General features: G+C 48.9%; 10 protein-coding genes across 10 annotated transcripts; 4 read left to right on the plus strand and 6 right to left on the minus strand.

The window, feature by feature from the left end:
• Nucleotides 1-92: 92 nt before the first annotated feature.
• FOXG_09991 (uncharacterized protein) lies at nucleotides 93-1410 on the plus strand. Its single transcript, XM_018389223.1, has 2 exons — nucleotides 93-129; nucleotides 183-1410. The coding sequence occupies exon 2, from the start codon at nucleotides 239-241 to the stop codon at nucleotides 836-838; it is 600 nt and encodes a 199-aa protein (XP_018247444.1). The 5' UTR covers nucleotides 93-129; nucleotides 183-238; the 3' UTR covers nucleotides 839-1410.
• Nucleotides 880-1878, minus strand: FOXG_20197 (uncharacterized protein; the record flags this gene model as incomplete). The annotated part of the gene is made up of 4 exons (XM_018400460.1): nucleotides 880-1113; nucleotides 1167-1262; nucleotides 1308-1574; nucleotides 1624-1878. 4 exons carry the CDS (start codon nucleotides 1876-1878, stop codon nucleotides 880-882), a joined length of 852 nt encoding a protein of 283 aa, XP_018247445.1.
• A 3272-nt stretch (nucleotides 1879-5150) lies between these two features.
• FOXG_09992 (uncharacterized protein) lies at nucleotides 5151-6758 on the minus strand (the record flags this gene model as incomplete). The annotated part of the gene is made up of 4 exons (XM_018389224.1): nucleotides 5151-5839; nucleotides 5896-6177; nucleotides 6234-6562; nucleotides 6631-6758. 4 exons carry the CDS (start codon nucleotides 6756-6758, stop codon nucleotides 5151-5153), a joined length of 1428 nt encoding a protein of 475 aa, XP_018247446.1.
• A 1617-nt stretch (nucleotides 6759-8375) lies between these two features.
• FOXG_09993 (uncharacterized protein) lies at nucleotides 8376-9806 on the minus strand (the record flags this gene model as incomplete). The annotated part of the gene is made up of 1 exon (XM_018389225.1): nucleotides 8376-9806. One exon carries the CDS (start codon nucleotides 9804-9806, stop codon nucleotides 8376-8378), a length of 1431 nt encoding a protein of 476 aa, XP_018247447.1.
• A 464-nt stretch (nucleotides 9807-10270) lies between these two features.
• On the minus strand, nucleotides 10271-11758 carry FOXG_20198 (uncharacterized protein; the record flags this gene model as incomplete). Its single annotated transcript, XM_018400461.1, has 1 exon — nucleotides 10271-11758. One exon carries the CDS (start codon nucleotides 11756-11758, stop codon nucleotides 10271-10273), a length of 1488 nt encoding a protein of 495 aa, XP_018247448.1.
• A 350-nt stretch (nucleotides 11759-12108) lies between these two features.
• FOXG_09994 (uncharacterized protein) lies at nucleotides 12109-12957 on the plus strand (the record flags this gene model as incomplete). Its single annotated transcript, XM_018389226.1, has 1 exon — nucleotides 12109-12957. One exon carries the CDS (start codon nucleotides 12109-12111, stop codon nucleotides 12955-12957), a length of 849 nt encoding a protein of 282 aa, XP_018247449.1.
• Nucleotides 12958-13682: 725 nt separating this feature from the next.
• On the plus strand, nucleotides 13683-16265 carry FOXG_09995 (uncharacterized protein; the record flags this gene model as incomplete). Its single annotated transcript, XM_018389227.1, has 6 exons — nucleotides 13683-13943; nucleotides 13992-14220; nucleotides 14270-14964; nucleotides 15624-15753; nucleotides 15810-15995; nucleotides 16046-16265. The coding sequence occupies 6 exons, from the start codon at nucleotides 13683-13685 to the stop codon at nucleotides 16201-16203; spliced, it is 1659 nt and encodes a 552-aa protein (XP_018247450.1). The 3' UTR covers nucleotides 16204-16265.
• A 1240-nt stretch (nucleotides 16266-17505) lies between these two features.
• Nucleotides 17506-19466, minus strand: FOXG_09996 (uncharacterized protein; the record flags this gene model as incomplete). Its single annotated transcript, XM_018389228.1, has 6 exons — nucleotides 17506-17633; nucleotides 17688-17868; nucleotides 17923-18039; nucleotides 18098-18124; nucleotides 18264-18417; nucleotides 18562-19466. 6 exons carry the CDS (start codon nucleotides 19464-19466, stop codon nucleotides 17506-17508), a joined length of 1512 nt encoding a protein of 503 aa, XP_018247451.1.
• Nucleotides 19467-21230: 1764 nt separating this feature from the next.
• On the minus strand, nucleotides 21231-21955 carry FOXG_09997 (enoyl-CoA hydratase; the record flags this gene model as incomplete). Its single annotated transcript, XM_018389229.1, has 3 exons — nucleotides 21575-21955; nucleotides 21305-21435; nucleotides 21231-21257 (listed from the first exon to the last, which is right to left on the minus strand). The coding sequence occupies exons 1-3, from the start codon at nucleotides 21762-21764 to the stop codon at nucleotides 21231-21233; spliced, it is 348 nt and encodes a 115-aa protein (XP_018247452.1). The 5' UTR covers nucleotides 21765-21955.
• Nucleotides 21956-22372: 417 nt separating this feature from the next.
• On the plus strand, nucleotides 22373-26581 carry FOXG_09998 (uncharacterized protein). The gene is made up of 6 exons (XM_018389230.1): nucleotides 22373-23787; nucleotides 23837-23971; nucleotides 24022-24104; nucleotides 24153-24256; nucleotides 24307-24591; nucleotides 24644-26581. Exons 1-6 carry the CDS (start codon nucleotides 23226-23228, stop codon nucleotides 26451-26453), a joined length of 2979 nt encoding a protein of 992 aa, XP_018247453.1. The 5' UTR covers nucleotides 22373-23225; the 3' UTR covers nucleotides 26454-26581.
• The last annotated feature ends 145 nt before the right edge of the window (nucleotides 26582-26726 follow it).

Raw genomic sequence — 26726 nt, forward strand, 5'->3', positions numbered from 1 at the left:
TCGGAGCTTTGGTCACAAAGGAACCGCTCATCAATTGACATTGAAGCGATTCATACCCCGCACTTTGACATGAAATTGACAAGATTGACCATAAAGGCGTGCCAAGACCTGTAAGCAATGACCAGTGACGTGTGTCAATTGACCCCTCGGCCTTGCATTCCTCACTGATAAGATATGGACAGTGTCAGCAGCATTTCGCCCATCTTACTCCCTAATCAAGCCCTATCTAGCGACAACTATGACAATCCCCGAGACAAACGTCACCATTGAGCCAGGATATCGTCCTGGCTTGCTAGCCAGATGTCTTGAGATGCACATAGCCTACTACCATCCATACAACTCCTGGGGTCTTGCGTTCGAAACCTCCCTCGCCAAAAGCTGGGCCGACCTCATCCAAAGACTCACCAACCCTCGCAACCAAATCTTCGCAGCAGTTCAGTCAACACCCTCTGACAATTCCGCCGACTTCACTCAAAAGATTGTGGGGACTATCTTGATCGACGCAGAGCACCTTCAACAGCCCAACACGGCTCAAATACGTGGCTTCATCGTTGACGAGCGAGCTCGTGGGCTTGGAGTAGGGAAGCGCTTGATGGCGGCAGCGATGGATTTTATCGAGCAGCAGAAGTTCGACAAAGTTACGCTTTTTACATCGAACACCCAGGAAGCTTCCTTGTATCTTTATAAGAAGGCGGGCTTTGTCGTGGTGAAGGACGAGCAAAAGATTCTGTGGGATGTGCCGATGAATGAGTTGCAGCTTGATTGGACACGACCATCTGTCGCAACGCAAGGAGTCGCTGAGCAAGGTGCAAATGGACTTACGAAAAGTGATCTATAGAGGAAAGAAAGTATATCGAAAAACAGAAACCCCAAAACCTACTAGACGATCCCAAGATTGACATCTTTTTTGCGACCTTGAACCCAATTGCCTGGATGGGACATGTACAGTTGAACCTTGTCCCAATGCTGAACCAACCGAGCAACCAAAGAAACAAGAAGTATCAGCATGGGCGTCAACAAAAAGAACGAGAGCTTGGTAGGTCCCAAAAAGTCAGGGATTGCTTCCTCCTGCATAGAGAGGATTGCTGCCGCGAGGGTAATGGGAGACACAACCTGTCAAGGCAAATCAGCACATCTACACGATCATCGTTTCGTGAGAAACACACATAGAGTAGAAAGCAGCTAAGAACTTGCGTACTTTCAGCAACTTGGGCCTGCATACGGGAAATCCGGTATTGTTCGTCGATGTTGTGGAGATTTAGCTATGTCGGTGTGAGTGTCGTCCCGTGTCATCGTGGACTGTCTACTGATCTTTCGTGCTCATCACACAGTGTGCGAATATGGTATAGTTCCTTCAAGCAGTTCCTCACCTCCGCGAAAGTCTGCTCAATAGACACCATTGATTGACGTCCATAGCGTGTTTGCATATGGTCCGGATAAGTGAAGTTATCCCAACAGTCGATGGTTGTCTCTAAGCACACGACCAGCTCCGTCAACTTGCGTCTTGCATGCCGAAGCCATGCCAACGGCTGTTGGGATTCTTTGCTAGCCAATGCAAAGTCAAACTCATCGACCTGCGCAAGAATTAGTTGTGTTCGAAATCCGGAGCATTGGAGTCATTACATATGTTTCCACTCTCTCTTTAAATCTTTGTGCTGTGTTCATCCATTCGTCCTTGAAAACAACTAGTTGGTGTTGAAGAGAGATCAGGAAGTAGTCATCGGGATTTAAGATCGGCATATCAGCATCGTGTTTTCCGGTGGTAAAAGGGTCGACCTGCATGCCTCTGTCACAATAATCTTCAACGCATTGCCTCTCATCTCCAGATTGAAAGTATGTATCGACAAAACAATAGCCAGTCCAAATTCCGTCGCCCATTGGCGTAATGCATACTGCAATTTGTGCTTGACAAAGGTAGTCGATCGTGGGGCTTATCGGAGAATTGCATCGAAGACAGCTCATATTATGAATCTTTCTCAGGGGGCTACCATCTCGTCTGAACCGTATGTCTCGTGGCTCATGTTGGGTCAGTTTCCATGAGTAGAAGGGCAAATGGAATGAGAGCTCATATGTGACGAGACCTTGTGGCTATGTATGGAATAAGTTAAATTGACGGAGGATTTTACATGGTGCGTCATGCTTACCTTAGACAGGACTCCTATATAAGGCTGAAAAGCAATATATGAGTATAAAAAGTGTACTAAAGCATTCCTTTGATACCCAGGAGCCGTTGCCATTACACTGACCAATGCATGGCTATCTGGGTTCATAATAAAGCTAGAGTTATATCAGCATGGAAGTTTCGAAAGACGATAGAAGCTCCTAGAAGTTCTTACACCAGTCTACGGTCTGTGTTAGGCTTTTTGAAACCCCCGTTAGATGGCGGCTCGTGGAATCTCTAATATCTCAATTACCACTGATGCTCAATTTGGGAAGAGGAGAGGTCTACCTTTCCCACGAGTCTAATATACATCCCGTGGGAAGTCAGAGGCTTCCGGTTGCCATTGCTGGTCGAAACTATGCCGTTGCTCGTTCTATCATCAATAAGACATGACTTTCTGGATGAGATATTGGAGCTGTTGGACTGTAGTTCTTGAAGCTCGTTTGAGTGACAGAAATGGTTGACCACTTCGGCTTGATACCTACGTCGGGGCTCCTTGCCACCGTTGGTTATGAACCAATCAACCAAGTTTTTCGCCCCATCTTTTCAGGATCAGCGTATATATCATTCAAAATCTTAAGCATTCCTTGCGCAAGCTCCGGGCTTTGTTGAAGATTCCCATTGTCTTTGACTCCCTCAGACTCTGCAGCACTTTTAGCGAGAATCTGGTTACTTATATAGTCTACCAGCTGCGCCAGCTTATCATGACTTCTCACTTTTCTTTTTAAGGGGCCGTGCCTATGTCTCTTTGTTGTCGTTTTGTTGCTCATCATGATCCTAAGAAACTCCTTAGCAATTTTATTACTGTAAATGATTAATAAATGATTCGCCTTAATACCAACCCATAAATTATTTTCCGAAGGGGGAAAGATGAGAGAATGGTTGGTAGTACAAGGTTCGATTATGAATCTCCAAAAGTCCAGATATGTGATAATACGGGGGTGGACACAACTCTTATATAGGTAGCTAGGCCACTATCAAGGCGACACAACATATTAGGCAGAAAAGGGTAGAGTCTTCACTCGTGTAACTTTACAGGTATACATGTTTAACATGGATAATTCCCATTACGGTTACATTAGACGATATATTAGACGACAGGCAGTGTCACACGATGACATGATACGACATGTATAAAATTCAACCCAGACCGTGCAATACTTAGCTTCATCATTAATACGTAATTTTCGCGAGATCGCCTTCAGAATTTCTCTCACTGAAGGGGTTTAGACGCTCGAGCAAGGCGAATCTAGCCCCTCAACAGATATTTGGCATTTCTTGAAAATGAGTATGCTACTTTATTTAAGTATCATTCTCAAGCCCTCCCTCCCATCGTGGTAACAGATCTTATGTCCTTGTATTCTGACTGGATAAGTCGACCGAGTCTCCCGTGGTGTCACCACTGATACTGATCTGGGTGTCGTACTCTGACCACTCTTCTCTTCTACTTCGCAACATTGGCATCTCGATTTGTTGCATCCAGTGCATTGGATTATGGAAGATTCAGTGTGTGATGTCCGATAACTGCAGCATGTCCAAACCCAAATCGCTTTTTCCTTTCTACGCCGTCGTAACTGTGAGATCCCTTCCCTGGACACGATGTCATTTGGCTGCTCCAGCCAGCTTCCACATAGGGTTTCATAGCCTGAAATGGAATCGGGCATGATTGCTAGAAGTGGTTGATCAGTTCTTGATAGCAAGAAGAGGTTTTGTGTAAATGAATCGTTGAGTTTGTCCCAGTCAAAGATGCGAGGTCGCGAGACGAGCTTTTATAATGCAGCAATAATGGTTGTTCTGAGCATCACTGAGGAATACTTCGAGTGACTGATGCCCTGTTCTATGGATAAACCATTCACAGTAAGGTCCAAATGTGCTATTCACTGTTTCAGCTGAGATCTGTCGCTGAGAGCTTAGACTCACCACGCAGACCTTAGTGTTATTCACTGTTGATTGATAGTTAGAGCTTATGATGCTTCAACGAGACATACCAAGTCAAGACACGGAAAAAGCCCAGTTAACTCAAGCTTCCAGAAGGCAATATGCACATGTTATTTGGTGTCAAAACCTATTGCCAAGAGCTTATAATTGCTGCATAGAACTTAGAAAGTTGGTCCTATGTTAATAAAAGCATATAAAATCTACATTTTATATAACTTTCTAAAATCAAATTAACTCATTTTTAACTATTTTTTTTTAATTAAATATTTTATTTATAGATCTTTATTAAAGTTATCTTAAGAAGAATTATAGCAGTAGGGAAATACTTTAGGAAAGTAAAACAAATAATAAAAAATATCTAAGCAGAATATTCAGGTTAAACCTTCTGTCCCTGAATATTTTGTAAGTCGACAATGGCCATCCCTGAATGCGCTGTCACGGAGTAGCTCATGAATCGCAGGCCTCAATGCTGAATTACTCCTGATCCTCAGGCTCAGGAATTACCGTTTACATGTTCTAGCCAGACCCAATATCAGTTACTTAGAGCCAAACTCAGTTCTACCAGAAGTTCATTTTTTACATCAAAAGTCCCACTCTTTCACAATCTCACAACAACCTTTTGAGTCAAAACAAACTCAACAATACAAAGACCTGATATCTCTTTGGGAGATGGCACAGACCAGAAAGGCTAATGCGAAGACCGGCGTTCAGGATGAGAAGATATAAACTCCTTAAACTTTAGGGTTTGTTCATACTCAAGTCTCCTAAAGAGGATCTAAGACTTCCGCAAACTATCGAGGGATCGAGGTGAGGTCTGGTGTTACATGCGCCGAGCGTAGTGACCTGTCGGGAGGACCAAATGAACAGTTAAACTTCAAGTATATTCAGGCTTTGCTGTACCTCTCCCTTCCTCGTAGATCTATATCCCATTACATTCTCTATTTATACACCCGACTCCCATGTATTGATCTTCAAACTGTAGACATGGGGAATTGAAACGCCGATCGACACTGTAAAGCACAAAACTCCAGCACTAAAAAATAAGAACCGGTTACCAAGGCATACCGTTTTGCTTGATCAGATCATCCTCGGAAGTCTTGAAGTTCTCCGACTCCTTGAGGAACTGCTTGTGGAAAGTCTCGAGGAGAACACCAGGGAAAACAGCACCGACGGCCTGGACGAGACGATCCTCCTTGCCGATCCAGACGTGCTTGATGAATTTTCCGTCGCAGCCTGAGCGGCTCTCGGGAAAGCCGTTGGCCTCGGTACAAGGCAGGGAGAGAATCTCATCGGGATACTCGTAGCGGATGAATGTGCCGAAACCGCCCTGGTCAGTTGGTTGCCAGCCCTTTCGGTTGCGGAACTCAGTGCAGCCGGGAAATTTGCCGCCGTCGTTGGCACAGTCATCCCACTCCTTGAAGATCTCGTATGTCTTGTTCTTGTTCTGCATGATCATGAAACCAGTGTTCAGGAACAGGTTTCCTCGTCGGTCGCGGTTATGCTGGGTGTCGGGATCGTAGGGGAGGGCGAGGGAGTTGTTCTGGGGAGAAATGCTCCAGTAGTTCATGAGCCACTCGAGGGGAAGGTCGAGACGGTTGAAGAGAGCGTCGGAGTCGATGAAGACACAGACGTCGTGCTTCTTCAGAACCTGCGAGAGGACGGAGGGCTTCTTCCATGAATCGCGACGGTCGGGGTAGCCGTTGATCTTGATGTGGTAGTACTGGTATCCGTGGATCTTGGCTATTGAAACATTAGTACGCAGCGAGCGCTGGGGGCGGGGGAAGCGAAGGACGTACAGTAGACCCAGTGGTTCAGTGTGCCACCGGATGGGCCGTGGACTTCTCGGCTCTTGTTCCACGTCATTTCGTCGGACCAGATCTGGCCGGGCTTATCGAAGCGACGACTCTCGAGGTCGATGATGCAGAGCTTCCTGCCGAGGGGCTTGGTCCAGATGGGCTTGTCGGAGGGGAGCTTGGAGGGCCAGTGGCCGTAGGGGTAGTATTCGGGGTCGTTGACCTTTACGGCGGGCTTGATCCATTGCTCAGGGGTGAAGGCATCGAGGTTAGGACCGGTGGGCGCTTCGGGAGTGGCGGGAGCTTCAGGTGTTTCTTCGACTTCGGTTTCGGGGACGAACTCTTCTTCATGCTCATGGACGTGCTCATGTTCGTGCTCCTGCTCCTGCTCTTGCTCCTGCTCAGCGGCGGGGAAGCAGCGGCGGGAGTAGGAGAGGCATTCGCTGCAAGCTCCTCAGCCTCAGCAATCTCCTCAGGATCGCTGGGCTCCTCCGCAGGATCAGCCTCAGGCTTATCGGGCGTGACAGCATGATGATGCTCCTCGGGCTTCGGCGTCTCAGCTACGACCTCAACAGCGGGTGTCGCGCCGATCTCTTCATCTTCGCCGGGTACGAAAGTCGGGGCAGCAGCGGCGGCTTCTTTCTCGGGAACAAAAGGCGCGGGCTCGTCGCTGTTAAAAAGAAAAATTGTCAGATAAAGTTTATCGCTGCGAAAAGAGGGGGAAATGGAAAGGCTTACACTCCGCTCTTTGCGGATGGTGTTGACTCGGAGGGAGAGTTGAGGTGGAAATGCGCAAGACCGAGAAATATGGTGACGAAAACGACGGCGGCCAAGAGCACGGCTCTGTTTGACCTTGGAACGGCCATTTTCTGGCGATCGGACGATTAATTGCTGTGTGATGGATGATAAAGAATGTAAGGAAACGAATGTCAGAAAGCAAGAAAAATAAAAAATAAAGTAAAACAAGAAAGTGACAGACAGCTCAGCTCAGAGAGGGGAATAAAGGAATAGAGACAGACCCCTGACTCTCTTTTTAACCAGGGGGTTCTTACTTTAGATACAGTATCTTTTTCTCTCCCTACCGTAGCGATCTTGTTGTGCTTGTCTCAGTACAGATAGCGCTTCATAACGGTTGGTCAAGGCTTGACGCCTCGTTGATCCACTGTAATCAATCTGTGACAACGCCTGAGAAAAAAAGGGGACCATGAGGCCACGGTAGTTGGGAAGTAGCCTTGCTGCTTTGTTTCTGATGAATTGTTATTCCGCGGATCAGATTGATGGGATTGAATATTGTCTTCATAAGGTTATTATTAGAGTCTTTGCTAATGGTGATACTGTACTGGGCACTGTAGGTTGCACGCGATGCGGGGGTGCTTACGCTTACTTTTTGGTGTTGGTCCCTTTAATGGATCCTTTCCGCCAAGCAATTTCTTACCAGATCTCGTCACTCTTCCAGCGTGTTTCTCGAAGCGCATCGCCAGAATTGCTCTTTTGAGAGCTTTTGCCATCAAGTACTGCGCTTTTTGGGTTGAAGAGCCATTCTTCTAGCACCGTCAGCACTCCCAATCTCACATCATCACCATTCAGCGCTTGATCATGTGCCACTACATCGAAAATTACAACCCAAATCTAAACTTTGAATGTTGCAGGGCTGTAACTCTGTTTTCCTCCTCCCGAAACTGCCGTGGCTAGCATCAGACTCAACGGTCGGGCGCCACGATTTGAGCCAAACCAGCCCTCTGCCTCAACAACGCCCCTCAAATGTCCACTGCTATCGTCAGTTGATGCCTCACAGTTCAGTCGTTGAATAGGAGAAACATTCTCCTCTATCGATTACTTCTATCTTCATTTGAGCTGCAAAAGAGGGGGTTCCTTGCTACAGCACGATTCCTCAGCTGAAGCTAAAGACGCCACTTGAAACGGGTTTTAATTGGATGGCTGCTGGGCTCCGCCCCCTTGCTTTGACGATGATGCTCATGGCTGGGAGTCATTCCTGTAGGAATACTCCGTACTCTGAGCCTTATCATCTCGGCACTGTCAATTCTCCATTTGTAAGTTTCAAGAAAAATAACTGCTGCAGTGCTCTCCATCTTCAGTGACTGTCGCGATAACCTGATCCGATGGCCAAGTCCCGATAAACCCCTGGACTAGCCCTGTCTTTGTCCTCAGATTCTGATCCCTGTCACCTGAAAACGCGTTCTGTCAATAGCGCGCCCAGCCGCCAATCAGCGTCCGACTATCTGTCCCACCCTAGACTAACGATGGTTTGGGCCATGGTCCCTCCACGCTATCGATTTGTTTCAACTCCTTTTTGTCACGCTATTGAAGCTATCGCCAGTTTTTGCGGCGCTGGTTCAGGGGCAAATAATTTTTGTACAAAGTTTGTGGCCCTTTAGTCTCAGGTACTAGCACCTGTCATTTTCATAGCATTACAATTCCTTGTTTATTGCACTGCGGGCTTGTGATTTGTAAGGCTTCAGTGGTCAACGTGACTCTGGTGAAGGGCCATCCATATATACTTGACAAACACTTATGGTGCTTTTATCAGTCTTGGCCCCAGCGGATCGAAGTCTGGCGCTTGCTTTTTCACAACCAAACTGGTACGCCAGCAACAGTGCCTGGTCAAGAAGCTCCTGTCTTGTGCGACTCCTCCTGGGTTTCTTGTCACCTCTCTTCGCGGCGTGATCAAGCCATGAAATGAGCACTTCGATGGCTTTGACATTTTCTCTATGAACAGCAATATCGAGTGGACTTCTCTGGTGGGTGTTTCGGGCTTTGTACGAGGCGCCCTTCTCGAGAAGCATTTGTACATGCTCAGAGACTCCAGTGGAACAGGCTCGATGGAGAGGGCTCATCCCGAATTTATCATAGGCGTTGGCTGCAAGGCCAATCTTGATGAACTTTTTGAGAAGATAATTGTGCTTGTACCTGACGCTGAGATGGAGACAGGTTTGCCCAAAACCATCAATGGCTTTGAAGTCTGCACCACGTTTCAAGAGAAGTCTTGCTGTTTTGACCGAAAGGCATCGAATAGCTTCATGCAGTGGCGTCATACCATTGTCGTCCCTTGCGTTTATTTCCCCACCAACATCAAGGAGTGCAATCATTGCAGATGCGTTGTCATTGATGCTAGCATAGTGTAGAGGCGTTCGTCTGTTGCTATCTCTGGCGTTTGTCATACCTTGTCGCGAACAGAGGAGCTTGCTGACTAGTGAACCCTCAAACCATATAGCAACAAGATGGAGCAGCGTGGCCCCGTCCCTGGTTCTTCCGAGCTCTCTATGGGACGTGTCAGTCAAATACTCAACCCCCTTCCTCCATCCAACCTGCGCTGCAAGGTGAGCTGGCGACATGCCGCGCTTGTCCTTCAGGTATGGGTCTGCTCCAGATATTACCAGCACTTCTAGTGCATGTATATTTCTGTTTGAAGCAGCTATATGCATTGGCGTTAGACCATCTCGGTCTTGTGAATTGAGATCTGATACACTGTAACACGAGAGATCAAAGCGGTCCAAGTCCCAACCATGCTCCATAATCCAGTGAAGCATATTCCGTCCTTGATGATCAAACTTGAGGGATTTCAACTTGTATTTCCGTTGGAGTAGATGTACCATATCCTCCCAGTCCTGGCTTGCGCATAGATGGAGTAGATCATATCGATCAGAAGCGCCTCTTAGCAAGAGTCCATGTGTTGGAAGACGGTCAATGATCCACGACAGCTTTTCCTGGCGCCCAAAGTAGGCGTAGTGCGCAAGTGCATTCATTCTAGATTCTTGGTCAACCAGGAAAACCTGGTTATGATCCTCGCGAAGAATTCGTTCCTCCATGTTTGCCCAACCATGGACGCCAGCCCACAGAAGTTGTGAAGTCCCGTACGCTTGCCCGGTAGAAGGGGGCTTTGGCTTTTCAGTCATGTCCAATATCCTCAACAGAAATGGTTCCCATATCTTGTGTCTGAAAGCCATAGAATAAGGAGATTCTTCCATATCAGCCTTGAAATATATATTCACACGAGGGTGGTTAAGTAACTTATCAGCCCCCTGAATATTCTTGGAAGAGATCGCAACGTGAAGCGGAGTGCCATTATCGCCAACTGCATTGACATCGATGTTTGTAAATTTAAGGAGCCTCTCCATATAAAATGTGTCTTCGATACAAGAGGCTGCGTGATGTATAGAAGCCCGTTGTCGGTAAGCATGATAGTCAACTTCGATCTCATTGCTTTCGAGCAGGGCTTGAAATGAGTCTCTTCTTCGGCATATGATAGACCATGAGAGAGGTGTGACGGTGCCAGCGAGTTAGTTTATGTTGACTCCACGACGGAGAATAGCGCCGACAAGGCGTGGCAAGTCACCCAAAGCAATAACTCTGAAAAGAGTCATCGTCCGAGAACTCTCCAGTGGCAGATGAGCAGCAGGATACCTGGAAAGGTACGGCATTTACCACCATCGTCCTTTGTCGGTAACTGGTACCACAGCAGATAGCATAAGCATCCATTCATGGTACTTAGAAAATTTATAATCTTGACGTCTTGTTCAACTGACGGCGAAGCTTCTTTGTAGTGCTGGAACCAATTCCGAACGGCATACGCAAGACAAGAGGTCTTGGACATACTGTCGACATGTGAGTTTGTTAGTTCGTCAATTCGTGTGAGTTGTTCGTGATTTGTCACGAGACCAGAGAATGTTTCGCGGAGAGAACGGAGGGCTTCGGTCATGGCTCCGTACGTTTCCAGCCAACTCTCAGGACTGCGTCGCTCCAAATGCATGGTTTTCAAACAGATATTAAGCATGATTGATTGACCTTCAGAGTTTGACACTGTTAACTCAGAGATAATCGATTGATTTCTTGGGGAGTGCGTGTCCAAGCTCATTGACAGCATGTCTTTGACAGAGACATGAACGAACTGAACTGAGTTATTGTCGATCTTGACCATGTACTCGCATGCTTGAACCAGATACTCTTCAAAGTCTGCAGCCTGAGCTTTAAGCTCTTCCAGGTCTTCATCTTGTTCAATCCCCTCCATATCAACCCTTACTGCCATGGTAGCAAGCTGGGTTGGAGAAATACTTTCTTTCCAGAGTCGAAGGATGGTAAAAGCAATCTTTGCCTTTTGCCTGTACCGGCTCGAAATATTGCTGAGAAATTGACAATAAAAGTCAACTAGATCATCGGATGTCTTGTCAAGCCCGGTGAACGAAGCCTTGATCTTGTCCCGAGTCCATTGGACGGTACCATTCGAAAACTGTTTCCAGGCCAAGGTCGCAAAGAGGAAGTTCCCTTGAGCCTTCTTGACTATCTTTGCTTCGATGGTGGAAGCCATAGATAACGATAATTTTGATTCCTGGAGGCTACTGCGAACTTTCATTTGAACGAACTCATCGACGTTCTTTCGGGTATTCTCGTTGTCTATGCTGATCACAGCAGCATCTGTGCGCTGTAGAAACCCATATGGGGACTGCTCGCGATGGGATAGCAACATCCTTACACGACCGCTGGCATCGCTTTCGACAAGATCGCGTAGTTTATCCAATATAGTCGATGGGTTTTCATTATGTCGAAGAGCTTCATCCATGGCGTCGATGACCAGTTGAAATATGATACCTCGAGATCGCTTGACTATTGTCTGAAAGCATTCCCAAAGACTCTTCTCTGTGCCTGGAATCTTGCTCGGATCGAAATCGAGGTACCTAATGACACTAGCACATCGTGAGTCACCTAGTATCTGGTCAAGAACTGATCGGATGAAAGAGTCCGATGTCTTCCTCTCAGGGTCCTTGTCATCAAAGAAGGATATCGGTTTCCAAATTACTGGAGAGGAAAAGATGTCGCTTTGGCTGTTCAGGGATTCAACGATGCTCTTCATGAGTACTGTCTTGCCTGATCCAGGGACACCATATAGCCAAAGTGTTTGTTGCCCTTGGAGTACTCTCCAAGATATGAACTCAGGAAGTTCCAGAAACCACCTTGACGACCGAGTCCATCCAGCCGGTATCTTGCTCAGGACAGTATCATGGTCAACAGCTCTGAGCTTGGAGAGAAATTCGTGTTGAGATGAATCAAAGTCTGTAACGAGCCAACATCAGTTGGATTGCCTTACAAGCCACCTGAAGCTTGTGCTATTTCTACCTACAAGGCTGTTCTGAAGTCTCAATCAAGCTATCCATCAACTCCTCAATACAGTTGAACACAGTCCGATAGCAAGAGTCAGAGGGCATGCCTAAATCTGCAGCATCCTATAGATGGGAAGAAGGCTTCAGTGCTGAACAGCATCTATCTTATATCCAAGATGCTCTTGACGCATATACAAGCAACGGCACGAGAGCACCACCAGCCGAGACGGACATTCTCTACATCGCGACAACACGCAACCATGACAAGATGACCCGATCACTCGGATCCAGCTTCAGCGTCTCTACACGGAATGGGAAATTCGTCTCCAGAAGAGCTGTCACTTTCGGCGCCGATCCCTACACCTCGTGGGGCTATAAGGCGGTCAATCACGAGACAGGTCACTCGATATGTTTGCCCGACTACTACCCTAGTACGCCGGACCTGCCGACTGGCTACTACACTGGAGGATGGAGTATCACGGGAAATGTGGGAGGAGTAGCACCTGATTTCTTTGCTTGGAATAAACGGAGACTTGGATGGTTGGCCGATGAGGCCATTGACTGCGTTCTTGAACGTGGCACGACAAAGCATACGTTGACTCCCGTTGAAGTTGAGGGCGGTGTCAAGGCTGTAGTCGTTGCTCAGAGCGACACTTCTGCTTTGGTTGTTGAGGCTCGTGTTGCGAAAGGCGTTGATGGAAATATTTGCGCACCGGGAGTTCTTCTGTACACCGTTGATACAACGCTAGCCACGTCGGAGGGTTCGATCAAGGTCTTGGATGCAACGCCCGGATCGAACGGCTGCGGGGATGACAATGGCGCGGAACCATTGAACGACGGGACTTTGTCGATGAATGGGAAGAAGTCGTTTGAGGCCTCGGATTGGGGAGTCAAGGTCACGTTGATTGATGACAAAAATGACCAGTTCAGCATCGAAGTTCAGTACTCTTAGAATAGTTCAGCCAGCGTTACATTGCAGGCGAGAATTTGGGGAGAAATACACATCACTTATTGGCTGTACCATCTTGACCTGCAGAATAGACGACATTCACTTTACCCACGAGTCGTGAACTCCGACGGGATTTACGATCATGACTGGTTATAATCATGACGAGGGTAGTATCGGCCAAGTCCCCTCGGCCAATTCCAGGTCCATGGTTCCATCACTAGTGGTCGAGCTGCCAATTACGGTCCGATCACAAGAACCTTAACGGCCCGTTTGTGGTTCCCCATCGATATATCCGGGGTTTCAAGTCTCCCGATGTTTTGCCATCCAAATTTCCAAAGGGTCCCCGCATGTTGTTTATTTGCGATTCCCCATGGGGAATACTCTTGCGTGCATCATTCGACTACGATTCAGCGAAAGGCGAACGGCAGTTGACCTCGGCAAACGTGAATATTCGGAATTGTGGTCGAAATAGGGAATGGCATGGTTGTAGCGTGGTATCCTGGTTGATAGTATACGTGATGCATTGAGGATTTTGATGGATTTTCTGGGAATTGTTCCGCATGACGTTTCTATTCTCCGCTCAAGGGCGTTCTAACCGGAGCTTTGGTCAACGGGAAGACCAAGACCGTGATTTTACCAAGCCCGTGGCAATAAATAAATAATCTCGAGTTCCACTGACGAGATGGTTCTGAGACTTGAGAAGTGTCACGCCAAGCCTTCTTTTCACCATGCCTTCTCTCTTGAAACTGGTCACTGCGGTCGCCCTTCTCACTGAAGGCGTTCTTGGACGACAAGCACCTTCGGTGCGAGTTAAGAATGGTACTCTTGAGGGCAAATATGTCACTGGATTAGATCAAGATCTCTTCCTCGGTGTTCCCTTTGCTCAACCTCCTGTCGGCCAACTTCGTCTTCAGAATCCTCAGCCTTTGAACGAGACTTTCAAGGTCAAGAAGGTCATCAAGTATGCTGACTCTTGTGTTGGCTACGGGGTGAGTTTCTCTCTCATGTTCATGTGAAGCCTCACTGACATTGTGTAGAACAGCCCTGATCAGGGTCCTGCGACCTTCAGCGAGGACTGTTTGACTTTGAACATCGTCAGACCCGCTATGTCCAAGGGCAACAAGAAGGAGAAACTCCCAGTTGGTGTCTTTATCCACGGTGGAGGTTGGACCATGGACTTTAGCGCCAACGGCGTTTATAATATGAGCTTCATGGTAGAGGAGTCCGTCAAGATGGGCAAGCCCTTCATCGGAGTCTCCGTCGATTGTAAGCCGACCACCTAATGCCAATTAGACCTCTTACTAACAATCAACAGACAGACTTTCCTTCTGGGGCTTCATGGCCAGCAAGGACATCCTCGATGCCGGAGTTGCTAACCTCGGCTTGAAGGACCAGCGCATTGCTCTGCACTGGGTCAAGGAGAACATCGCTGCCTTTGGCGGTGACCCTTCAAAGGTCACCATCTTCGGTGAGAGTGCCGGTGGAGGCAATGTCGGCTACCAAGCCATGGCTTACGGAGGCGTTGACGAGGGGCTGTTCCGTGGTATCATCGCCGAATCTGGAGCTGATGGGACTGATATGAAGAACTACACCGCACCTCAGCAGCGTTACGACACTATCGTCAAGGCAGTTGGCTGCGACAAGGAGTCCGATAAGCTTGCTTGCCTCCGCCAAGTCCCCTTTGAGAAGCTGAACGCCACGAGCACCAAGATCCAGGGCAGCTTCTACCCTGTCGTTGACGATGACTTTGTCCCTGACTATCCCTCCAAGCTTCTCGCCAACGGAAACTTCACCAAGGTGCCTCTCATGGCTGGAACCAATGCTGATGAGGGTAGCTTCTTTGGCATGCCTGGTGTCGACTCCACTGAAGAGGCTGATACTCGCCTTCGATCAACTGGACTTGATGCTGATACTATTGACACACTCTTGGCTCTGTATCCCAACATCGATGCTCTCGGAATCCCCTCCGGTTACCGCTACAAGTCTAGTGATCCTGTCAAGAAGCAGTTTGTTTGTTTGTTTGTATATTTTTCGTCTGGGTGGCTGTAACGAAGCCAGATCTCCTACTGGAGCAAAAGACGTGCTGAGCTAGCTAGGTACAGGGAAACCCCGCTTCCTTCACCATCCAGCATACCAATGGCACAAAAGGTGCTGTATTTCTCAAGCCCGTCACCCGTCAGCGGGTTCGGGGGCAATCTATTGTCGAACTTTTTCCACCGACCAGAATTCTCTCGCGCATCACTACATCTGCCGACGCAGTCCACAATCTCCAGTAACCAAGTTGTAGCTCGTAGTCGACTGTCGCGGCGGCAGGGAAAAACCTCGGGAAGGAATCAGAGGCCGACGGTGCGGCTTGCCTTCAAAGGAGAAAAACCCATCGCAATCGGCGTCGTTGATCGGGAGGATGTCGCTACCGATGCCATGGGCATCGTCCTCCGATATCTAAGGCGTTCTGGTTCTGAGGTGCCGCCATTAGATCCGACAAAGGTGTTGTCAGAGAAGGCGAACTCTCCAAAATTCCTTCTCTGAAAACTGCTGTTAGGGAGCCGATAGCATCCCCGCAGTTTTGTGTGGTCGCGTGGCCTGCAGAAAATCCCGCTCCTAACACGGCACTAACAGTGCGTGCCAAGAAAGAATTTTTACAGGGGAGAGTTGCTGTCAAGAAGCAGTATAAGAGATGGGCTGCTCTGCAGGGTGACCAGCTCTTCATGTCGTGGAGACGTGCACGAACTGATGCTTGGTCTAAGCATAACGTGACTTCATATGCGTACCTGTTCGAGTCCCCCAACCCCAACATGCGTAAGTATATCCCTCATACACTTGGGCTGATTTGTGTTGATTGACATGGGCTCTAGCCGACTATATCGGGACTCCTCACTTTGTCGAGGTCGCTTACGTCTTCTACAACTTGCTCGGCCAAGGCTACGGCAAGGGTCAAGGCCCTCTTGTCAACGCATCAAAGGAGGTTCTCGACCTTGCCAAGCTTGTGAGCCATATGTGGATCAGCTTCATCACCGAGCTCAACCCCAACGAACACGGAAGTAGGTTTTTTATGTCCACTACATGTACGATATCAAACTAACCTTTGCAGTTTCCGGTGTTCCCGAGTGGCCTGTTTTCAACAATGGTGGCGGCTACGGCGAACACTTCTACTTCAATCCCAATGGATCGGTGGCTCAGCCTGATACTCTCCGGCTGGCTGGTACTACGTTTATGAACTCGGTTTCTGCTGATCAGTATGGAAGATAAACCTGAAAGGGATTCTCTCTTACTTTCTTCACTTATATAGTTGACGATCACCTATGAATTGGGGTACAAATCTAAACATAGTATCAATATCAGAATAATTTTAAAAGCGCTCTATCCGCAGTGACATCCCGCCACGGCAACAACTTATCGGTAAAGGCACGGTTCAGAGAGAGGTCGTTTTCATTTATTTAAGGTTCAAGGCTGCATTAATGGATGTTACATTGAAGACTATCGAAAGCTTGTCCAAAGAGTCAATCAACATACGCGAACAAGATACCCTGGGCATTTAAGTGCACCCACCAATGACGAATTGAGTTTATACCAGGACTCACCACGAGCTATTGCTACCTAGTCGCGGCGTGGCGTTGATTAAGGCGATGAGATGCGGGAGGATCACCTTAGCTTGGAGTATAAATCGTACGACTTTGCATGGGGAAATATAATGATTCTACGTGAGTTACTCAGCTTGTTGTGTTGATCCATGGGCATTTCATCAGTTCATATCGTGGCATCAAGCCCGTACATGGACACGAGAACTATTGTTGGTTGACAACGGTTTAGCGTTTGTGCCAACAGGGTATTGATGCACGCTTTGACAGGATCCTTGTCATGACAGCAAATCAAAGAAACCTCTCAAGGCTGTTGGTCGAGACTGGATTTACATCTCGATTATACGTGCCGTGCCGGACCATGTGTTGGCATGCAGCTAGTTTTGTTCAACAGATCCGGTCCAACCCTGGGCCACTGCATCACCTTTCCTCTGCAGTCATGGCCCACCGTTGCATGAGGCTTGAAAAATGCTGTAGAATCTGTGGAATGGCTTCCGAGCTTGACTTGCGTATGTCGTCCACCGAGGCGAGACGGGGCGGCGTTTAGTAGCGCATAATATCCGTACACGTTGACATGAGCATGTAGTCACCTGACATTCATGAGGGGGTTTGAGACAGGAGTGAACGTATCAATGCCAAAGCCTGACATCTAAGAAGAACGAATAATCAGTGCAGGAGCAGCAGACTATGTACACAAGTATTGGCAGGTTGGCAACCTCAATGCCGAGCCTGAAAATGTGAGAGCTGAGCAATGAGATTCGACTGGGGCCAACCAGACTGGACGATTGATAATCAATGATCGACAATATCGTCAACTGACAGCAAAGCTTGGCAGCACGGGATCTTCCAAGAGAATACAGGCATATGCCGCGCACCAATGATATCTCTCAACAGAAGCATACACTTTGAACGTTAACTATCATCACCGCGTCATGCATATACTTCCACTTTACAGAAGGACCAACGCGTACAGTTACCTAGGCCCCCATTCTGGCTTCCTCTTCTCCAAGAACGCCTTGACACCCTCTCGCTTATCTCCCGTCCCAAACGCAAAGTAATACAAACTCCTCTCAAACTCATGATCGGCCCCCAAATCATCAGCTATAATGAACATCTTAGTCAACGTGACGCGCGAACTACATGATGACTACTTACATCTACAAATAGCCTCTTTAGCCAAGCCCAGCGCCGTGGGGCTCAGGGCCGCAAGCGTCGATGCATGATCCTTCATAACGTGCTCGAGGACTTTGCCGCTCTCATACAGCTGCGCGACAAGACCCACGGACCGGGCCTCCTCCGCTGATATGGGCTGGCCAAGGAGGATCATCTGCATGGCCTATATAACGCATGTCAGCATAAGGAAACACGAGGTTTGGGGGGAGGGAAATACCTTGTACTTTCCTACGGCGTTGGTCAGACGCTGTGTACCACCAGCGCCAGGGATGAGACCAATCTTCACTTCTGGAAGACCGAAGTGGCTTCCGTCCGCGGAAAAGATCAGGTCACACTGTGAGACGTCAGTAACCCACGGGTTCCGTCCACGGAAAGGAAAAAGCTCAACTCACCATGAGAGCAAGCTCAAAGCCCCAGCGCTGCCCTCAAATCAAACAAATCAAATCCGGGGTCATATTTGAGATATTTGATAACTCTCAAGACTGGATTTGTTGTTTGAAATATTTATTCAAATATTTCAAATATTTCAAATCTGACTCTCTATGCTTCCATGCTAACATCTCCAATCTCCCATTGGACCTCCTCCCCCCCACCTATTGTCGCCCCTAGCTTCACCGCACCATGTCTGACCCAGTTCTTAAGGCATTGTAACTTCTCCAGCGTTTCCGTCGTCATCGAAAGCCTCTGCGTCGTCAGCGTTAGCTTGGCTAGGCTGAACGACCTCTCGCAATCAGTCGCCATCGCCGGTATCGCGAGTATATCGAGAGCCAATTGGCTGATCATCGGGAATTGTCCCTGGTGAGCCATCCACCACTCGATTGGATCCTCAGTCTCTTGCGGCTCTAGCCGCAGATACCGCTCAAGCTCGCTCCCCATCACCGTGGTCTTCGCTGTCCTGCTTTTAATCCATTGCTTGAACACGCTAACTTCAGTTGTCGTCCTTGGTACGCTTAAGGATGTCGATGTGTCCATGATCATCTTCTGCTGCTCATCCACCGGCCGGTTGCAGTGGTACCAACGGTCCAAGTAGTCAGACAGTCCAATTTTGGCATCCCTCACCCACACAAGCTGCTCTTCCGACGCCCAGTTCACCTCCAGATAGTTCATGCCGAGTGATGGGTGGAGGATGATGGATGCAGCGAACAACGGTGAGTCTCCAAGCTTGGTGTAGTACTCGTTTAGTTTCTGCCAGGCAGTCATGATGGACAGTCTTAAATAGTGTCGGTGATCCTTTCCCATGTCATCGATTCCTAATGATCCTGATGGCTTGCCTGATCCATCATCGCATTGTCTCGAGCCACGATCTGACAAGGGGCCTTGCCTGGACTTTCGCGGATGGATATCCGTCTCGCAATCCCTAAATCGAGCAGGAAGCTGCCGGTTACGGTCTGGTCGCCCTCGAGCCAGCTCGGCCTGCGAGTTGGTGTCCTGCCCCCCTGCCTCGTCTGGAACGGCATGATGGAACAGCTTCCGATCCTCTAGGTGTTCCAGCAAGTACTCCATACCCGTCATCACTTCCCAGAGCCGTCCGTTACCTCCTTCGCTGCCCCAGCCCTGCGTTCTCATAGTCTGTAGATAGAATGGCTCAAGAATAAGTTTGATTTCTGCCAACAGTCTCCAGTCATCTCCCTTCAGCATGTCGGCCTCCGGTAGCCATTTCTCCACTTCTGGGTGGACCAAGAACGCCCTGATGTCTCCCTGCTTGACGAGCGCTCGAGAGATCATGAGATAAGTGGAGTTCCATCTCGTATCGTTATTCATTACGACCTCTAGCTCTGCCGTCGACTCACTCGCCAAGAGGTATTCTTGTGCTTCGTCGTTCTCGCGTGAGATCCTTTTGAAGAGCTCACACCTCTGAGGGGAAGATCTGATGAATTTGACAACATTGTGGAGCTTTCCCACCGGCCCTTTCTTTCTCCAGTGTCGTAGGTCATCCTCGCGCCGGCCGAGAAGATCAAATACCTGCGATTCGGCCTCGAAAGACTCGAAATCTTCGCCGTAGAGAAAGGCGCGAGCAACCAGGTTCAGGATATGCCCATAGCAGCGCATACGTCTGGCCCGAACGTCCGCCAGACTCATCTCTGCGTCGAGATCTCCGTAAAAGTTCACGAGACAGCTGTCGTTTGAAGATGCGTTGTCCGAGATCACGGTTCCGACTCGGTCCTCTATCTTCCATTCTCGCACAACTTGCCCGAGCGTCACCGCAAGACTTTCTCCGCTATGACACCCTAGCTGGCGACGGAGTGCCAATAGGCGCGACTGGTGCTTGCCCTGGCGGTCAAGAAAATGAGCTGTGACTGCCATAACAGCATGCCGATTAGGCGATGTCCACAGGTCGAACCCCAGATGGATTTTAGTAAGGGCATCTGAGAGCTCCTGCTTGATCTCATCTTTCTTAGACTTGTACGTGTCATCCAGCAAACGGCCCATCGATTGCCGGCTCCATGGTATCTGGTCAGCTAGGTGAGGGTCAAGCTGCCAAGCGAGCTGCTGAAAGAATGTATCGCTGAAGAAGGAAAAAGGAACATTGGTGTTGATCAGAAGTCCCAGGCTCAGTTCTCGGATCATCTTGACTCTAGCACGCGGCACGGCGCTGTACTGCAAGCGTCGTCGCTTAGGCCGTTCAGATTCATCGGTTGACAGATCTGGATCAGCTGCTTGACTGCTCTCGAAAATCCTGTGAGACCTGGCGTTGGTCAATAGTGCTCAAGCTCGCGACGTCACATTCACATTCACATACTTGCGGAGATGGTCCGCTGCCGAACTCGTAGCAGCAGCGGCGAAGAACTCAGGCTGACCCTTCGCGTCACACAAACGACAGGCCCAGTAAGGACTCAAAGGACTGTCGTTAGTGTCGATCTCAACAAGAAAAAATCCATGGCGCTTGATCCAGCTCTTCCGGCCCTTCGAGCCCTTCCGGGACAAGGACTCTTCCAAAACATATCGTTTGTTCCTCCACACTGCTCGCGGAAGATCTGCAACAGTAGGGTGGTCTGGCAATGCCGACTGCGTCGTCAGCTCGAATTGACTCGCCAAATTCCTCGGTGGTCGAAGAAAAGAAAAGGCAGAGGGTGGAGGCGAAGGAAGCATGATGTCGTCGGATTCCATCGGGTTAGGCGTCGACTCGTGGGAGGAATGGTACGCGTTGAAAGGTAAACAAACTAGCACCGACGCGACTTGATGTCGCGAGGACGGGACGTAAAAGTTAAGGAGCTACTTTCTCCCCCACCAGCCTGACCGTGGTACTGGGGTAGCTCACTAATGGAAGGCTTGATGGATGACTTTGATTGGCTGGGGTCGCTCACCAGCCAGGTTCCGGGTAAGCTGTGAAAGCGCGGTCAACGGTCTGGCAGCATGGACGCTGGATGGCATATTGTGTATCAAATATATCAAATGTTATTTCAAATCGAGGATTTTGTATTTGTTTGATTGAAATAAAATTTTGGCATATTTGATTGATTTGTTTGGCAATTTGTTTGATTGGATTTGATCTGGGGGCTGCGCTGCAAAGCCCCCTCCGAGCTGTCAATCCCCAGCAAAATCATCGTCAGTCTAACCTCAACCAACACCTCGGGTAAAAAACTAAAAACTAAACTCACCGCCATTCCCTCAACAGCAGCTATCAAAGGCTTGCGCACGGCCTGCATCCCCGAGCAAAGGTCCGCCAGATAGCGGCAGCCCCGCGCGTCTTCCGCATCGAGCCGTGAGATCTCCCCGATATCAGCTCCCGCTAAATTATTGGTACGTCAGTTCCAGTTCAGCTTAGCCCTGCCACTAGAGCGTGACAAGTACCGGGGAATATACCCCTGTGGCCTGTGGATTCTCTCATGTGGCATGGGCATGGGCATGGGTAGGCCAGGGTACAGTACCGCAGAAGAAAGAAGAGCTGCCGGTGATGACAATGACTCGCACGCCATCGTCCCTGGACGCCGTGTTCAGCTGTTCCAGAAACACGGTAATGAGCTCCTGCGAGAGGGCGTTTCGCTTGGAGGGTCTGTTTAACGCGAGGACGCGTACGCCGTCTGCAGGCGTGGACGCAAGGACCAATTGCTCATCCATGATCAGATCGATATCGATGACAGAATCGTAAGAGAAAAAAAGTGTAGCTGAAAACACTGCACTTGGCAAGATTGACTCTGCTGCTTGTCTTGTCGGGTTGCGTTGGATCAAATAGTTCGGGTACGTCAATAACGCGACCTTAGCCGCGTCGATCACTCAATCGATAGTGGGGACCAAAAGTGTCTTTGATTCAACTGAGACACGGCTGGGACCAACCCAGCAAAAAGGCAATGAGCAGCTGCAGCCTGCACTGCAGAGAGTGAGACACTGCATATTTTTGGTGTTGGCTGAGGCATTTTGAAAGGGCGGTGGTTGGGGACTAATTCCACGTCGGGAAGTATTGGTGAAAATCTCGTGGTTTGCTGTCTTTCATGTCGATCTTGGTGTCTGTCATTCCGTTGGCTTGGTCCAAGTGTCGAGCCGTTCGCATGCTTAGCTCTTAGACCCGATGATCTTTGTTGAGTAAGATTTGACTGATAGATTCGGTGAGTCTTTGGAAAACCTGTTCAAAACGGTCAAATACTTGTTTTTCTTTATATTTTATACGATATAGGTGATGAGTAAGCTATCTGTCATTTAGGCTTATCTTGGATAACCTCATTCGAAAGCGGCACAGCTTACAGCCAACTCCACCTCATATCATCTCGGCTCATGTGAGATTTCGCAGATGCCGAACTCAGATCCTGCAGCTCCCGCAGAACCCGCGTGCTAGAGATGTCTTGGTCAACCCTTGTATCCGCAGCCACGGAACCATGACCATGGCAGATCCCTCTCTATATGCGGGCCTGCGGGCCTACGGTACGTACGCTGTACCTACAGGGATACGCACGCAGACCACATCACACGCCTCGTTGTTCCTTTCGGTCAAAGACCTCGATGAGTTCAGGTACATACTTACTTACCTAACTGGGACCAACGGACCAAAGCAAACGAAATCTTGCCCCATCTGTCATGCGGTATACCTGTTGAGTTGTCCCTCTTTTCGACGCTATCTGGAACTACATGCCTTAGCTTGGCAGATGGTTTCTTGTTTACCAACAAAATTTACCGTATTAGGTCGACTCCGGAGTTTCAAGGCGGATCCTTCTTGTATCTCGATAGAGGAAAAAAGACGCATTTTGGGGGCGGCTGGGGGGCGTACTCCTCCGAGGTGCAACTTGAAAGGGCAGCTGACTGGTTGACGATCAAAAGGTTGCTGTTGTTGGGTCTATCCTGCCAAGCATGACGAGAAGGCTGGGTAGGACTAGGAAAAAGCGGGAGAAGGGCTTTGGCTTTATTTAAGAACAGACCTTCTTTTTGTGTGTGGAGAGATGTTTCTTATGCAACTCCTTAATTTCAAATCTTTGATGCACAATCTCCCGCCATCCCCGACCTGACTCCTACTCAATCTATTTGAGTTTCTGTCTATTTGGAATTGTACGACGATCCTCATTTTATCTTGCACACGCCTCAGATCTTAGCATGGTATCATCTGTGCTTGACATCTCCTCCCCACGGGGAGCTGCCGTGCCAATATCGTTTACACGAGGTACATGCAGTCGGCCTAGCTTCTCAACTGTCACAGAGGCGTTCTTCCACTATGCAACCACACAGCCTTCGGCAACTGCGGCACGAGATCTATCTGCCGAGCCTGCTGTTGAGATAAGCTATGGCGAGCTGGCTGAGCGAAGCATCCGGCTGGCGCAACGGTTACGAAGTCTGGGCGTTATGCCGGGACATCGTGTGCCGCTTGTTGTCAAGCGTGGTGTTGGTATGTTGGTTGGTATACTTTCTATCTTGTCTTGTGGAGCTCAGTATGTTCCTCTTGATGGAGGCGTAGTGGCAGATGAGACCTTACGGTTTGTGTTACAACAGACCGGAGGAAGGATAGCTTTGTCTTCAAAGGCTACGGCACACCGTATCTCAAACACAGATGTGACAAATGTTGTCATCATTGAGGATGAAGACATCAACAAGCAAAGTGTCGAAGGCTTTGCTCCAGTGAGTAAGCCTGAGGATGGCTGCTATGTGATATATACATCAGGTATGTCAATGTACCTTACACTAATTCTCATAAGATTAATAAGTACCAGGCACAACAGGTACACCAAAAGGTGTCGATGTTACTCACAATAATGTGACAAACCTGTTATGCCAAGCACCAGGCAACCTGGGTATTGGTCCAGGAACATGTGTTGGCCAAGTGTTGAACGTCAGCTTTGATATGGGTAAGTCTTGAAGTCCTCTTGGGGAAGAAGTAAGCTAACAATGCTGAAAGCTGCTTGGGAGACTCTTGGTTGTCTATCAAATGGAGGAACCTTAGTTCTGCGGGGATCTGACTGGTCAAAAGCCCTAAAAGAGGCGAGTTCAGGTTATTTTCAGTATGGGTCTTGTTCCTAACTTTGGTAGATTGACGTCCTTATCTGCACCCCAAGTATTCTTTCAAAGCAGAACCCTCAGGACTTCCCAAGGCTTAAGACCGTTGCCACGGCAGGAGAGCCTAGCTCTCAACAGTCAGTGCCCTCCTTTCACTCCCTTTGTCAACCTCGACTGACCTCTCTAGACTCGCTGACCTATGGGCGTCTCGTGTCTCATACTTCAACTGCTATGGCCCAACAGAGACCACCATCGTCAACACCATGCACCAGCACCAAGCAGGTCAACCTCTCTCCATCGGTAGACCAACACCAGGAAACAATGTTTATATCCTAGATGAGTTTCTTGTACCAGTACCTGTTGGAGAAGTCGGTAATGTTTGGGCTGGTGGTGCAGGCGTAGCTCGTGGTTATGTCGACTTGCCAGACAAGACAGCTGAGAGGTTCAGACCTGACCCATTCACTCAAGACGGGTAAGTTTTCAAGACATGAGATCTTTTATAGAGATTCTGACCTCAAACTCAGATCAAATATGTACAACACCGGTGATCTCTGCCAATGGAACCCCAACGGCACCCTCCACATCCTCGGCCGGATAGACGACCAAGTCAAAGTCAAAGGTTTCCGCGTCGAGCTCGACGGCATAACAGCTTGCATAAAATCCTGTCCCTCTGTCCAATCCACCACCGCTATCCTCATCAACAATGAAATCCACGCCTTCATCACCCCCAGCCACTGCCCTATCGCCGTTGTCGAAGCCCATCTCAAGACCCTCCAGCCTTACTACGCCATGCCAACACACTACCACCAACTGGAAAGTCTGCCTATGACTGCAAACGGAAAGATCGACAAGCGATCCTTGAGAATGAGAGAGTTGGTGGAGGTTGGGAAACCCCAGCCTGCTGTTCTACATGCGCGTATGGATTCGAATGCGTCGAGTGCTACGCAGCTTAGTTCTTTCTCTGATGCGAGTGATACAACGCTTATTAATGAGCATCAGTATGATCTTGAGAAGGCTCTTCCTGAGAAGGATATGCCTAAGCATGCGAGGGGACTGCGGCATAGGTTGCTCATTGTTTACCGCCGGCTATTTTCCCTTGTTGGACTCTTTAACATCGGTGCTGCTATCGCTCTCCTCCTGACTGGTATCACCAGAGAGTGGATGGGTATCATCACAGCCATCAACCTAGCCACAGCTGTCCTTGTTCGTCAAGAGTTCGTCATCAACGCCCTATACACTATCACCTGCAGCGTCCCCAAGACCTGGCCTCTTGCTATCAGGACCCGATGCGCAAAGATCTACCATCTCGGCGGAGTTCACTCCGGTGCGGCTGTCAGCGCAGGGGCATGGCTTCTGGCAACCAATATCGCCGACATAGCTTGCTCATTCGGAAGCTGTGCCAACTGGGGCAGCTTATCTATCGCTTCTCAAGTCATCTCTTGGATCCTATCTGCCATGTTCGTTGGTATGATCGGAATGGCTTGGCCTTCAGTCCGCAAGCGGTATCACGATCTCTTCGAGAGAACTCACCGCTTTGCTGGATGGACTATGCTCGCTCTCTTCTGGGGACAAACCGTGCTTTCAGCCCACGACAACACACCTTCTGGTACTACACTTGGAGAATCCTGCGTCAAGTCCCCTGCTTTCTGGCTCCTTGCTGTAGCGACAGCCAGCGTTGCTTCTTCCTGGTGCTTCCTCCGCAAAGTCCCAGTTGAAGCTGAGAAACTCTCAGACCACGCTATCAGACTTCACTTTGACTACACTGTTCCCGTCAACGGTTCCTTCACCCGTCTGTCTCACAAACCTCTCAAGGAGTGGCATTCCTTCGCCACCATCCCCGCTTCCGAAGCCATCAACGGTCGATCAAAGGGCTACTCCCTTGTCGTCTCCAACGCCGGCGACTGGACAAAGTCCACCATCCAAAACGGCCCCTCTCACATCTGGACACGCGGTGTCCCAACCTGCGGCGTCATGCGCATCGCAACCCTCTTCAACCGCGTCGTCTTGATCGCAACAGGCTCCGGGATCGGTCCTGTTCTCGGACACATTCAAAACCCAACATGTCCAACACAACTCATCTGGTCAACCAAGAACCCCGAAGAAACCTTTGGGGAAGAAATCTGCCAGACTATCAGCGAGCGCATTCCCAACGCGGTCATCCACGATACTAAGAAGCTCGGGAGACCTGACTTGGTAAAGATGGGCTACAATCTGGTAAAGGGCTTCAAAGCTGAAGCAGTTATCATTATTGCGAATGAGAAGATTACGAAAAAGGTGGTTTATGGTTTGGAAACGCGTGGTGTTCCAGCTTATGGTGCTATTTGGGATAGTTAGGTTTATGATTCTGGAGTTCTGAGTTTGGGCGTTTGTATTTATGTCTCGGCACCTGCGATTGCGATGAGTTGTATGCCGGAAACGATTTTGATACGATGAATGATTACATGTTATGACCTGAAACAATATTCGTCAAGATTCGCGCGTTGGAATGTAGTTGTGCTTGGCATGGGAGGCTGAGTTTGAGTTTGGGGCTGGATTGACTTTGAGGTTGACCTGAGGCCCCCGTCACAATCCGATTGAGTTATGGGATCGACGATGGGCTGAAGCGAG

This window comes from Fusarium oxysporum, chromosome 11 (genome assembly GCF_000149955.1).
Source record: "Fusarium oxysporum f. sp. lycopersici 4287 chromosome 11, whole genome shotgun sequence".
NCBI lineage: Eukaryota > Fungi > Ascomycota > Sordariomycetes > Hypocreales > Nectriaceae > Fusarium > Fusarium oxysporum.

Coding starts and splice junctions, on each gene's coding strand:
- FOXG_09998 (XM_018389230.1), top strand. CDS start 23,226: ATGGTATCATCTGTGCTTGACATCTCCTCCCCACGGGGAGCTGCCGTG. Junction 23,788..23,836: donor CTATGTGATATATACATCAG/GTATGTCAATGT, acceptor AATAAGTACCAG/GCACAACAGGTACACCAAAA. Junction 23,972..24,021: donor GAACGTCAGCTTTGATATGG/GTAAGTCTTGAA, acceptor CAATGCTGAAAG/CTGCTTGGGAGACTCTTGGT.
- FOXG_09991 (XM_018389223.1), top strand. CDS start 239: ATGACAATCCCCGAGACAAACGTCACCATTGAGCCAGGATATCGTCCT.